The sequence below is a fragment of the Bos javanicus genome, chromosome 17 (genome assembly GCF_032452875.1).
Source record: "Bos javanicus breed banteng chromosome 17, ARS-OSU_banteng_1.0, whole genome shotgun sequence".
In the NCBI taxonomy this organism is placed as follows: Eukaryota; Metazoa; Chordata; class Mammalia; order Artiodactyla; family Bovidae; genus Bos; species Bos javanicus.
The window spans coordinates 5,423,275-5,437,474 of record NC_083884.1 but is presented as its reverse complement, the minus strand read 5'-3'; the positions used below and the strand labels follow the sequence as shown (position 1 = coordinate 5,437,474).

The 14,200-nt window shown below is 38.4% G+C and overlaps 1 protein-coding gene across 3 annotated transcripts in view; it reads left to right on the top strand.

The window, feature by feature from the left end:
* The window catches only part of ARFIP1 (ADP ribosylation factor interacting protein 1), a 138,426-nt gene that overhangs the window by 12,636 nt on the left and 111,590 nt on the right, over positions 1-14,200 (top strand). Inside the window, exon 2 of one of the 3 annotated variants that reach the window (XM_061383964.1) lies at positions 6,964-7,043. The exons of the other annotated variants lie outside the window; for them this stretch is intronic. Within the exon in view, the coding sequence (XP_061239948.1) occupies positions 6,966-7,043 (78 nt within the window). The 5' untranslated portion in view covers positions 6,964-6,965. The remainder of the gene's footprint in view (positions 1-6,963; positions 7,044-14,200) is intronic. 3 annotated transcript variants of the gene reach the window in all.

The following is a 14,200-nucleotide window of genomic DNA, read 5'->3' as shown; positions in this document are numbered from 1 at the left end:
TTTCCTAGTCTTTCATGACCATGTCACTTTTGAAAAGTACTGGTCAAGTATCTTCTAGAATGTTCCTCAGTTTGGGTTTTCCAGTGTTTTCTCATCATTAGACTGAACTTCTGCATCTAGGGGACAAATACTGCAAAAATGATGTTGTCCTTCTCAGCTCAGCATCTTAGGGATTATGCTCTTGGTATGTCTTACTACTGGTGATTACTTAATCACTTTGAGAGAGATCTGCTGAGTTTCTTCACTGTGAACTATGAGTTCTGCATTTACTGTCTTTCTTCAGTTGAGTAGTTATAGGAGATACTTGCAGATTATGTAAATTCTGTTTCTCCTCAAACTTGCCCTTTTATTTTAACATCCGTCTGCAACACTTACTACTGTGATGTTTGCCTGGTGGGGATTTCTGGTTTTCTCTTTTCTGTGCTCATTAATTGGAGAAGGAAATGGCAACCCACTCCAGTATTCTTGCCTGGAGAATGCCATGGACGTAGGAGCCTGGTGGGCTTCAGTCCATGGGGTTGCAGAGTCGGACACGACTGAGCGACTTCACTTCACTTCACTTCGTGCTCATTAATGGAAATTCTCGTGTGAGGAATGGTCACTTTACCCCATTTGTATTTGGTTATTTTTTATGTCAGTGTGGACACATTAGTATTTGTTTTATTATGTGAGTTCAAATCTAGTACTATCATGATTTGCTTTGTTGCTCAAGATGTCCCAGCAGTGGCCATTAGGAACTCCTTCTGGTTGGGTCCTTTCTTCTTTTGGCAAGTCCCCTTTTTTAATTGAATTTTTTTCTTATTTCTGACCCCAGAAAATGTCCCAGGCTCATCTTGTCTTGTCCTTATCCCAGTCTTAGAATCGTCCACTTTTCCTTAAGAATGGTGGTTAGAATCGTCCACTTTTCCTTAAGAATGGTGGTTCCTTTTATTGGAAAACAGTGTTTAGGGCCTGAGTACCAGATGGCATCATTGTTACTGGGTATCACTGCTTCTAGGTCCTCTCAGGGGACAAAGCTAGGAGGCCAGTACATACATGCATATGTGTGTGTATAACATACATACACAAATACATACACATATATTAAAAATAATACTGATAACTATTTCCAGTCCAATACAACAGTGCTTATTTAGCATTTCTCTTTTCTTTGTAATTTTTTCTCCAACAGTGAGAAACTTAAATTTTTAGTACCTACATTCTGTTCGCATATTTGTTCTGTTCTGTTACACACATAAAGTAGTTTAAGAATTATTAACGTGTACCCCTGTGGGAAATACTGTATTAATAGGCTTTGTATCTAATTCTCTCCGTCTTTAGCCTCATGGTGTCCAGGCAGGATACTCTCTTCTCTTGCCTTTCCTTTCTCTCGCCCCCGTTCTTCCCCTCCCCGCTCTCTGCTTTCTTCTCCTCCTTCTCCCTTTGCCCATCCTTGTTTCCCCCGTCCGTTTCCTGGGTTATTCTTTTTTAATACAGTTTCATTTGTTATGATTTTATGCCATTTGAATTTCTCTCAAAATTACTGTGGTTCTAAGAGTCAGAATTATTTAAAACTATTCAAAGGGGTGTCACTTGTTCCTTATTCCTGCTACCCTGCTCCCATTTCCTAGTTTTTCGCACTCCTTTCTCTCCTATTCCCTGTAGGTAACCTACCTCCGTAATCTCTGATTTATTGTATTTTTGTTCCAGTGAACAGAAGCATGTATCTTCATGTATCCTTTCTGTTCTTACATTGAGACAGCGTATCTATAGGTACTTTTGAACTTTGTTTTTTTTGGCTTTTCACTGTGTCTTGGAAATTACTGCATATCATACAGATCTTCATTTTTTTCAAAAGTTGTACAGTACTCCATTGTCTGGATGTGTCATAGTTTATTCAGTCACCTTCCTGTATGTAGACATTTAGGTGCCTTCCCCCCAGTACTTTACATTTGTGAAGAATGCGGCAGTGTGTCTGTAGTTTTGTATTGCTGGGGATGCATTCCCAGGATGTATCCTGGACATGGACTGCTGGGCTCAAAAGTGAGTGCGTGTGATTTTGTCAGGCGTTACCCAGGTTCCCTCCAGAGTGAATGTACAAGTTTGTATTCCCAGCAGCAGTGTACCTGAGTGCCTATTTCCTCACATCCTCAGTAACAAACACAATGTTTTGTTATTTAAAAAATTTTGCTTATCTAATAGATGAGAAATGGTATCTCAGTGTTGTTTTAACCTGAATTTCTCTAACACGAGTGAATTTGATCATTTTTTATATTTTAGAGGCTATTTTAATCTTTTTTTGTGAATTGTCTGTTCATGTCTTTTTCCTGCTTTCTGTTTTTTTGTTTTCTTCCCTTTGTTTTAAGAGTTCTTTATGTTAGGACTAATAACCTATTGTAGCGTATGTTAGGAGAAGGCAATGGCACCCCACTCCAGTACTCTTGCCTGGAAAATCCCATGGATGGAGGAGCCTGGTAGGCTGCAGTCCATGGGGTCGCTAAGAGTCGGACACAACTGAGCGACTTCACTTTCACTTTTCACTTTCATGCATTGGAGAAGGAAATGGCAACCTGCTCCAGTGTTCCTGCCTGGAGAATCCCAGGGATGGGGGAGCCTCATGGGCTGCCATCTATGGGGTCGCACAGAGTCGGACACGACTGAAGCGAATTAGCAGCAGCAGCAGCAGCATATGTTATAAGTATTTCCCTAGTTTTTCAGTTGTCTTTTGTCTTTTTAACACTTGTGTTATTCAGTTTTAAAATTCTTATTTAGTCAAATTTATCAGTTTTTAAAATTGTCTCTAGATTCTTAGAATATTTAAAGTACAACTCATGTATGTTTTCTTTTAGCAATTTATTTGAGTTTTCATCCTTTATATCTAGATTCCTAATTCATTTGAAGTGTATTCTTGTGTGTGGTGTGAGATACGGATCTAATTTTGTATTTTTCCAAATGGCTACCTAATTTTCCTGGTATTATTTATTGGGAAGTCCATTTGTAATTAAGTGATTTAAGATGTCACCTTTGTTATATATTAAATTTTTGTGTGTATATGGTCTAACTTGGCTTTTTATTCTGGTCTCTTTGTTTATTCTTGTGCTACTGCCATACTGCTTTAATTATAGATGCTTGGTGGTATGTTTTAATGTCTGACAAATTTAGTCCTCTTGTGATTTTCCTTTTTCATTGTTTTCCTGGCGATTATTACATGTTTGATTTTTCCATATCAACTGTAGTGTAACTTGTCTAACTGTATAGTTTAACTTGTTATATATATTTATTGTATTGCATTGAATTTGTAAATTAAGTAAGGAAGAAATGACTTCTTTTAATATCATCATGGTCTTCCCTGGTAGCTCAGTGGTAAAGAATCTGCCTGCAATGCAAGAGATGTGGGTTCAATCCCTGGGTCAGGAAGATTCCCTGGAGAAGGACATAGCAATCCACTCCAGTATTCTTGCTGGGAAAATCCCATGGACAGAGGAGCCTGGAGGGCTGCAGTCCATGGGATCGCAAAGACTTGGACACAACTGAAGTGACTGAGCGTGCATGCACATACAGCATCATCGTGGCTAAGAATACCATCTGTCTTTTTGTTTGCTCAGTCTTCAGGGTCTTAGCAGTTACGTGTAAACATTTTTTTCATATAGACTTTATACATTGTTTAATTTATTCCTAAGTTATTTAATCTTCTTTGTTGTTGTTATTGTTAATAGAATTTTTCTCTGCCATTAAGTCCTCTGATTATTACTTTTCAATATTATTTAAAAAATTATCTGTTTTATGTACAGTAGTGTGTATATGTTAACCCCAAACTCCTTTTGTATGTTAATTCTTTATCCTACTTTTTCACTAAATTCTTCTATTTTTTACTTAGTTTTAGCATTGATTTTTTGGAGTTTTTCAGGTGTACTATTATATGATCTGCAAAAAGAAATGTTTACTTCTTTACCTATCTTATAATTGATTTTTCTTATCTCTTTGGATTGGCTAATACCTCTAGTTCAGTGTTGAATAGTAGCAGAGATGGTGGGTTTTTGCATTGTTCTTAGTCTTAATGGAAATGCCTCTGTTATTTATTAAATAAGATAATGGATTAAAGCCTGTATCGTGTTAAAGATGTCTCCCTTAATTCCTTCTTCCTTGATTATTGAATTGTGAATGGGTGTTGAATTCTGTCAGTAGATTTCTCATCTGTGTAGAAAACCATGTTTTTCAGCTTAGATTAATGAATATATTATATATTAAAAGATTTTCTTAATTGAACAGTCTTGCATTCCTGGGATAAATCCCTCTTGTTCATGTTGTATTATTTTCTTAATGTGGTACTGGATTCAGTTGGCAAGCAGTAAAATTGTTTAAAGAAGGAAATGGCAACCCACTCTGGTGTTCTTGCCTGGGAAATCCCATGGACAGAGGAGATTGGAGGGCTAAGTCCGTGGGGTCACAAAGAGTCAGATATGACTGAGTGACTGAGCATGCACAAAAATTGTTCCCTCCATTGTATTTCATGAGTTTTTTTGTTTCTCTGTTTCTCTGCATTGTAGTACCTGATGTGGTATTTTGTGCTTATTTATCTATCTCCTTGATTAGATTCAAAGTACAGTCACCCTTGGTATCGGTGGGGCATTGGTTCTTTTACACTCTCAGATAAGAAGGCACTTGTATAAAATGGTAGCGTATTTGCATCTAACTTATGCACATACTCCCATATACTTTAAATCATCTCTAAATTACCTATGTTATTGTTCACTCGCTAAGTCGTGTCTGACTGTTTGTGACCCCATGAACTGCAGCATGCCAGGCTTCTAATATGTATTTAATATGTATATACGTACATAGTATGTACACGTTTGTAGTATATAATGTAATGCAAATGTAAATGCTATGTAAATATTTGCTGGTGTATGGCAAATTCAAGTTTTGCTTTTTGAAACTTTCCGAAGGGTTTTTTTTTTCCTTTTTTAAAAATATTTTCAATCTTTGTTTGAACCTGCAGATATGGAGGACTGACTACTCTTTTAGCTTGAATTAGATTTTACTTTTCTATCTCCTTACTGTTGTTCAGTAACTAAGTCGTGTACGACTGTTTGAGACCCGATGAACTGCAGCACATCAGGCTTCCCTGTGCTTCACTGTCCCCTGAAGTTTGTTCAAACTCATGTCCATTGAGTCAGTGATGTCATCCATCCATCTTGTCCTCTGTCACCCCCTTCTTCTCTTACTCTCGATCTTTCCCAGCCTCAGGGTCTTTTCCAGTGAGTCAGCTCTTCACGTTGGATGGCCAAAGTCTTGGAGCTTCAGCATCAGTTCTTCCAATGAATATTCAAAGTTGATTTCCTTTAGGATTGACTGGTTTGATCTCCTTGCTGTCCAGGGGACTCTCAAGAGTCTTCTCCAGCACTACGGTTCAAAATCATTAATTTTTTGGTGCTCAGCCTTCTTTATGGTCCAGCTCTTATATTCATACATGATTACTAGGAAAACCATAGCCTTGACTATGAGGACCTTTGTCAGCAAAGTGGTGTCTCTGCTTTTTAGTATACTATCTAACTTTGTCATGGCTTTTCTTCCAAGGAGCAAGCATCTTTTAATTTCATGACTGCAGTTACCATCTGCAGTGATTTTGGAGCCCAAGAAAATAAAGTCTATCACTGTATCCATTGTTTCCCCATCTGTTTGCCATGAAGTGATGGGACCAGATGCCATGATCTTTAGTTGAGTTTTAAGCTAGCTTTTTCACTCTCCTCTTTCACCTTCATCAAGAGGTTTTTTAGTTCCTCTTTACTTTATGCCATGAGTGGGGTCCTCTGCATATATGAGGTTGTTTATATTTCTCCCGGCAATCTTGATTCCAGCTTGTGCTTCATCCAGCCCAGTATTTCACAGGATGTACTCTGCATATAAGTTAAATAAGCAGGGTGACCATATATAGCCTTCTTGTACTCCTTTCCCAATTTTGAACTAGTCCATTTTTCCATGTCCAGTTCTAACTGTTACTTCTTGACCTGCAGACAGGTTTCTCAGGAGACAGGTGAGGTGGTCTGGTATTCCCATCTCTTTAAGAATTTTCCACAGTTTGTTGTGATCCATACAGTCAAAGGCTTTAGCGTAGTCCGTGAAGCAGATGTTTTTTTCTGGAATTCTCTTGCTTTCTCTCACTAACGGATGTTGGCAATTGATCTCTGGTTCCTCTGCCTTTTCTAAATCCACTTTGTACATCTGGAAGTTCTCGGTTCACATACTGCTGAAGCCTAGCTTGAAGGATTTTGAGCATAATCTTGCTGGCATATGAAATGAGTGTGATCGTATGGTAGTTTGAACATTCTTTGGCATTGCCTTTCTTTGAGATTGGAATTAAAAGTGATTTTTTTTCTAGTCGTGTGGACACTGCTGAATTTTAATTCTTTATTGCAGTTGGCATTCTCTAATGTTGTTGAACAAGTTAGAAGCAGAAATCGCCTCTTAAAGTTGTACTGAATGAAATCTGATTTTAGTGTTTAATTTTGACAGTGAGCAGTTACATTTGTGACAGTATTAAAGAGCACTGGCCAGGGAACTGGAACATGTCTAAGTTCTAATCTGAAACTTTGATTTTATGTGGGCCATAAGTAAATAATATTTTGGCTTCATCTTTTGATATCGTGACATCTTTGGATATCAGTTTTTTCATCTGTCAAATCAAGTGGACACTCTGATCTTTTGACTTGTTTCATATCCATAAGGATTAAATGAAATTATTTTTTAGTCATTGAAGTATGTATTTTTACATTTTGCATAAAAACTTTTCCTAAATTTTTGTTTGTTTTTAGAATCACTTACCTGTTACAATCAATAGATACTTATATGATTGTAGATAGTTTTGCAAAACACATTCTGACTGTAAATAAATAATTTATGTTGTGGAATGTAAGAATATCAGTGAAGTGATACAGCTCTCTTAACTAAATTATTTAATGTGTGCTTAACACATTTTACTTTTAGGTATGTCTGACTGCAGCAATGATACTTCAACTCTTGGTACATCTAAACCAGCCACAGAAGAAGTCAAGTCTAGTTCTGAGGTGATTGGGTGATATTTATATTGTTTTTTAAAATCCACCCATATCAATCAAGTTTAGACTGTCCAAATTGAGTTAGTTTGTCTAACCATGTGCCGTTCTAAATAAACTCTTCTACACATATAGACACAGGAAAGGCGTGGGAAGAAAGAGAGCCATTTCTTCATAATTGTAAGTCAATTACCATTTGCCTTTGGGCATATGAAATTCTACAATATACTTGTCCCATAAAAATGAAATAAAAGTCGAGTCAAACTATAGTTTTAAATTTAAATATGCAGCGAAGTTTCTGTTGAAGTAATAGTAGTAATTGGTTCACATTTGTGCTCATCTGATCCTGTATTGTCTCTAGTTAATTATACCTCAGAATCTAGGTGTAATGTTTAAAAAAATACTGAGTTCTGGACTTCACCTCAGACTTATTAATCTGAGTGTGTAGTGCTAGATCTGGGCTCTGTGTATGTTTTTATTGTTGTTGATGTTTTAAATTCTGTAGGTGATTCTGTATCACCTCAAAACCACTGTTCTAGCCCATTAGAATACAGAGATATTAAGAAATTAATCTTACATTGAATTAAAGTAATCAGATATTTCTTTGAACATCTAATCCTAGTAACAGCTCTCAAATTTATAGTGGTTAAAGATTTACAGAGTAGCACTTTCATATTTTTCCACCTTGCCCCTCAGACTGATTTGATATAATCCAATTAGATAAGAAGAACAGCCGTCATTTATTTCCCTCATTTATTTGTTGAACATGTTCTAACTTTCAGAGAGGTGGTAGCTGACGTTGGGTAACGGGCAGGTCTGGAGCATAACATGGGTTCTTTCGACTGCAGTTGCAGTGTTAAAAAACCAGTTTGCTGTCTGTGTCGGTGACAGTGCTAGCCATAATGTTTCATCATCGTCCCAAGACGTTGAGTCTGTATGACGAGCTTTAATGTAGGATTTAGAGCTAGATAATTTACTTCTCGCTCAAAAGTCATAGATGAGCTCTGGTTGGCAGAATATATACTATCTGTGAGGGATTTGGAATTCTTTGTGATTTAAAGTAGTGTGGCTATTTACCATTTGTCAAAAAAGTATTGTAGTTATATTTAGTTCTGAGAACCTAGGGAATTATGTATACCATATTTGTCTCAACTCATGTTTTTTATTTTTTATGATCAGATCTCTGAATCTGAACTGTTGAGAGATGATCAGAAGTTTGACACCTGTGAACTACAGGGAGCATTGGCAGCCCAGCCAATGATGAGGCTTATAATTGTAAAAAAAATTATTCTTTTTGTGGTTTACCACTGTGAGTTTCAGCTACTTGAATGTCACCTGGATAGATACTGAACTAGAAATGTCCTGCTCAGTAGAGAGTTAAACCTGGATGGCAGTGATCTGAAGGAATCCACTGCCAAGTAATTGTTCAGAATTTGTGTGTAAATTCATATTAGGCATTCTCTGTATTTTTAGCCATACCCAGGGATATTGTACTTAAAAGAAAGAAGAAAAAAGAAAAACCAGGTGTGTGAGTATAATCTGAATTTATACCCAAATTTAAAAGGTTTGTATGAGTTTATTACAGTTAACCAAAGTTGGATTTAGGAATATTTTGTGACTTTGAAATTGCTCATTTATTAGAATTCTACTAACTTAAATTTTTTTTTTAATATTCTTGATGAAAACATTTTAGGGCTCAAATTTGCTTATAAGATTTTTTCTTTTATGTATTATAACTCTGTATTTTGGCCATTAACTCTTAAATTTCTGTACATCAAACTTTTCAGTAATTCAGGATAATCATAGCAGAGCTTGGCACATAAACTGATGGTCAGTTTGATGAATGAATTAATTCTCACTCTACTAGTAAACGATGTATGGATACTAGTTTCTTAGAATATGATGACCTGAATTATAGTTTTCATTTCTTTAAAAGCAAAACAAAACAGCAAAAACTGTCAACATTTTGAACTGAGCCAAAAACATCAACCCTGTGACTTAAGGTTCATGTAGGTTCTATATGACATTACTGTGTGGATCACAGCGAACTGTGGAAAACTGGCAACAAAGACCTGGAAGTCTTAACATTGATAATAAGGAAAGAGCTGTGATTTGAGCATAAAGAAATATGAATAAATTTAAGAAACTTAATAGGGACAAATTATATAAAGACAGAAGCAAGGAAGTTGGGAAAACAGGCGTATTTTTGCCAACAACAACAAAAAGGGAAAGCAGAGTAGTTGCATTAGGTATTTATTAGTGTATTTTAGGGTTTTTGCGTTACTTTTCTGTCTGCCCTTTGATATAGTAACAGTAATGCATATACTTAATTATAATACCCAAAAAATAGATATACAAATATTTTCATCCCTTCTTTACATAAGTAACTCAGAGGTCTAAAAGTGAATTTGTTCAGATCCTGCACACAAGCTGCATGTTATTAGGAGAAATTTTAAAATAAGTAAAATAGAGTGTAGAAGAATAATGCCTTTGGAGTGGTTCACATGAAGAATTATAGCAGTTCAGGAAGTGTCAGCCAGGAATATCCGTGAAGGTGGTCTTTAAACTGTCTTACAGTGTGGGGTAGCATTTGAGCATGTGACTGATGATGGTCACTACCTGGGCAGAGTCATAGAGAAAGGAAACAGGCGCGTGTATGGGGAAGCATGAGTTGGATTTAATAGGGTATCTGAAGAAGCATAATTGGTGTTAAGAAGATAGTTCAGGTCATGGAAAGATTGTGTCAGGTGGAGTTGGCTTTTATGTTGTAAATACATTGGGGAGGAAGACAGACATGTTAAAAATACATATAACATATACATAAATTATAGACAACAAAGGTCCATCTAGTCAAAGCTGTGTTTTTTCCAGTAGTCATGTATGGATGTGAGAGTTGGACCATAAAGAAAGCTGAGCGCTGAAGAATTGATGCTTTTGAAACTGTGGTATTGGAGAAGACTCTTGAGAGTCCCTTGGACTGCAAGGAGAGCCAACCAGTCAATCCTAAAGGAAATCAGTCCTGAATATTCACTGGAAGGACTGATGCTGAAGCTGAAACTTTGGCCACCTGATGCGAAGAACTGACTCATTTGAGAAGACCCTGATGCTGGGAAAGACTGAAGGCAGAAGGAGAAGGGGACGACAGAGGATGAGATGGTTGGATGACATCACTGACTCAATGGGCATGAATTCGAGCAAGCTCCAGGAGTTGGTGAAGGACAGGAAAGCCTGGTGTGCTGCAGTCCACGGGGTCGCAAAGAGTTGGATATGACTGAGCAACTGGACTGAACTGAAATTATAATAAAATCTTTACTGCTATAAAGCAGGATAAGAGGCTAAAGAGTGATGATTGCTAATTTACATGAGTTGGTCAGGAAAGGCCCTTTCTGGGTGAGCAAATACCTCACTGAGTTGAGGGAGGGGCATGTGAAAATCTAGGAGTAAGAACCTTCCAGAAAGAGGAAACAGCAAGAGCAAAAATAAGATTGGTGTGTTTGAGGAAGTGAGGACTCTGGCTGGAACTGAGGGTCAATGAGAAAAGAGTGGAAGGAAATGCAGTAGCTAGCTGCTAAGATTTGCTTGGCTCAGAAATGAGAATGACTGACAGATGATTAGAAGAGAGGTCTGAAATGCAGTATTCAAGTAGCAAGTGGTTGGAAAATATAAGACAAATAGGTGTTGATACTAGTAGATTAAAATATTGTTAAGAAAAATGTGAAACATATGAAATAAAAGTGAAGTAGTAAATGAACTCCCATAGACTTGTCAACCAGGTTATCATTATTTCAACTTGACCACATTTGCTTTATCCATTCTTATGTGGGATCATCTCCCTTTTAAAAACCACGGAATTGACAATGACAAGATGGAATAAAGACAAAAAGAAAGAACTTGGCCAAGACAATAACATTTGTAACCTATTTCAACTCTGTCTGGATACTGGTCTGTTTAGAGAAATGTCATTAGGGTACACCTAGGGCAACCCACTCCGGTGTTCTTGCCTGGAGAATCCCAGGGACGGGGGAGCCTGGTGGGCTGCCGTCCATGGGGTGGCACGGAGTCGGACACGACCGAAGCAGCTTAGCAGCAGCAGTGACAAAGTTAGGAGTGACTGTGCTGGAGCTCCAGGGTCTGTCCTGTTGGTCCTTACTAAAATCTGTGCTAGAATTACAGCATCTTTATAGAATGTTTTTAATTTTCTATTTCACATTTGATTCTTTTAATAGCTGTATGAGGTATAGGTGAAGTTAAGAATCTTGTTTTATAAAAGAGGAAATTGAGACCTAGGGAAGGACAAGTGACTTCTGTACAGTTATAAAAAGGGCAGAGCCAGTCCTTAAATCTGTGTCTCCTGTTAAGTTGATTAGTTCTCTTGAGATCTCATGGGTGGGCTTATTCACCTAATGCTCTTGAACCGTGTTAAATTAACTTTGCCATAAATACACTAACCGTGTTTTAAAGGTCATATTTTTACTGATTCAGATGGAAATTTCAGAGACTGAATTATGATTTTAATAGAATTGCTTTCTCTTTTTGTAGGCAAAAAAGGAATCTAATTTCATCTGACACAGAAGGCATTTGTGCTTTTTGGTTTTAGAGCAGAATGTGGTCTCTGTTGACATGCATAATTGGTTCACTAAGCACTTGGACCTTCATTGTCTGAAGCCATAACTAGAACAATTACAGTTGAATATTTGTGACTTCCTTTTCTTTTCCACACTGCTTATTCATTGCTGTTTTGTTAAGGTTTGACTGAGATTAAGAAGTGAATCTTTCAAATGAGAAGAAAATATAACTACTTGATAGCAGAACCAAATACCTACTGATCATTAGAATATTTCACGGCGCTTTTATAATGAGTTTAAAAGTAGCATTTTAAAGTGGTAGATATAAGAAACCGTTGAAAAGCTTGAAGCTTATTATTGTACTCTATTTTTACCTGCTCAGTGGCAAATTAAACAACAATGTTAAATATATGTGTTTTAGAAGAAGTAAAGTCTTGTATTGTTCCAGAAGTCTGACTAAGGCTAAGACAAGTTCTTTTATATCCTTTCTAGAAAGTTTCTATCTTGTTTCTAATAAGCATTTTAGAAATTAGGTTTTACTATTCTTAATGTAATACATTGATAACATCAAGAAACTTATTTCCAGTTACATTATTAAGATAGACTTTTAGTCTTTGGGTGAATTTTTGTTATTGTTGCATCTTTGATTTTCTGTGAAGTGTTTCCATCATCATAAATTGTTGTTGATTTAGTTGCTAAGTTGTGTCCAACTCTTCTCAACCCTATGAACTGTAGCTCCCCCTCAGCCCTATGAACTGTAGCTCCCCGAAGCTCCTCTGACCATGGGATTTCCTAGGCAAGAATACTGTAGTGGGTTGTCATTTCCTTCTCCTGGGAACTTCGCGACGTAGGGATCAAACCCACGTGTCCTGCTTGTCAGGCAGATTCTTGACCTCTGAGCAGCCTGGGAAGCCCTCTTTTATAGTTTTTGCTCTCCTTTTTTTTTTTTTCCCATCATGTTTGTTTGGTTATTTTGTTTTCTTTGCTTTGTTCCTCACTTGGCACTCTACTTTGGTCTTGTTTGTGGTTTAGTTTTGTTTCTGATTGGTTGACACCATTTTTGGTTTTCTTTGCTCACCGAGTCACTCTCTTGTACTTAGTTTTCTGTGGTCTGTTTTGGTTTCGTTTGTGTGCGTGTGTTCTTTTGTTTTGTTTTCTGTTTGATTTTGCTTTTAACGTTTGTCTGCGTTTCATTTTTTGTTCTTTGTTGTTGGTGTGGTATTTTTGGAGGTTTTTTTGTTGTTGTTTTTGGGGAGATTTTTTGTGTGTGTTTGTTTGTTAGCTTGTTTGTTTTAATCCCCTTTATTGCCATAATAAACGGCTTGTGGAATCTTGGTTCCCTGACCAGAACCTGGGCCTGAGTCTCTGGAGGGGACGTCTGAGTCAGGACACTAGACCATCCGAGAACTCCTGACCCCAGGGAGTATTAATCAGTGAGCACTCCCCTGAAGACCCCCACCTGAAACCAAGACCCAGCACCACCCAACTGCCTGCAGCACCCAGCGCTGGACGCCTCACCAGAACAACAAGCAAGACAAGAACATGAACCTAGTCGTCAGCAGGCAGGCGGCCCACAGACACCCCAAAGCATATCACCTCACACAGCCCTGCCTATCAGAGGGAAAAAACGAACCTCCTCATCAGTAGTCATAAATGCTGATTGTCAAAATGTAAGGCCTTTTACAGTGTTAATCTCAAGGCGTATTTTCAGGAGTAGAAAACAAACTGTGAGAAAAAATTATGTGAGCTTTTTCTTTTAGTTTTGGTCTTCAGCAGCCACAGAAAAGACTATAGACTCGGGGTTGAATTTATAGGAGGAAGAGTTATTGCACCAACCACAGGCGTCCAGATGCAGTGAGCAGGCAGGCGTTCCGTTGGCCAGGACGGAGACCGTCAGGGGAGGATGGAGTCTGAGCGGTGACTGCAAGTGGGTAGGGGTCAGACTGTCGGCATCTTTCTGTTTTTTGTTGTTGTTGTTGTTGTACTGATTTCTGGCTGTGCTGGGTCTTGGCTGCTGTGAGGGCTTTCTCTGGCTGTGGGGAGCGGGGGCTGCTCTCTAGATGCAGTGGACGAACTCCTCGCTGTGGTGCCTTCTCTTGTTGCGGAGGGTGGGCGTCGATAGTTGAGGCCGGTGGGCTCGGTAATCGTGGCTCGCGGGCTCTGGAACTTGGCCTCAGGAGTGGTGCTGCCCAGGCTTAGCTATTTCACAGCACGTGGGGCCTTCCCAGATCAGGGACGGAACCCAGGGCTCCTGCATTGGCAGGCAGATTCTTAACCAAGTACTAGGGAAGTCCCATCAGCAGTTTTTTGAGCCATATTATAACATTGGAGAAGGCAGTGGCACCCTACTCCAGTATTCTTGCCTGGAAAATCCCATGGACGGAGGAGCCTGGTGGCCTGCACTCCATGGGGTCGCACAGAGTTGGACATGACTGAGCGACTTCACTTTCACTTTTCACTTTCATGCATTGGAGAAGAAGATGGCAACCCACTCCAGTGTTCTTGCCTGGAGAATCCCAGGGATGGGGGAGCCTGGTGGGCTGCCATCTATGGGGTCGCACAGAGTTGGACACGACTGAAGCGACTTAGCAGCAGCAGCATAAC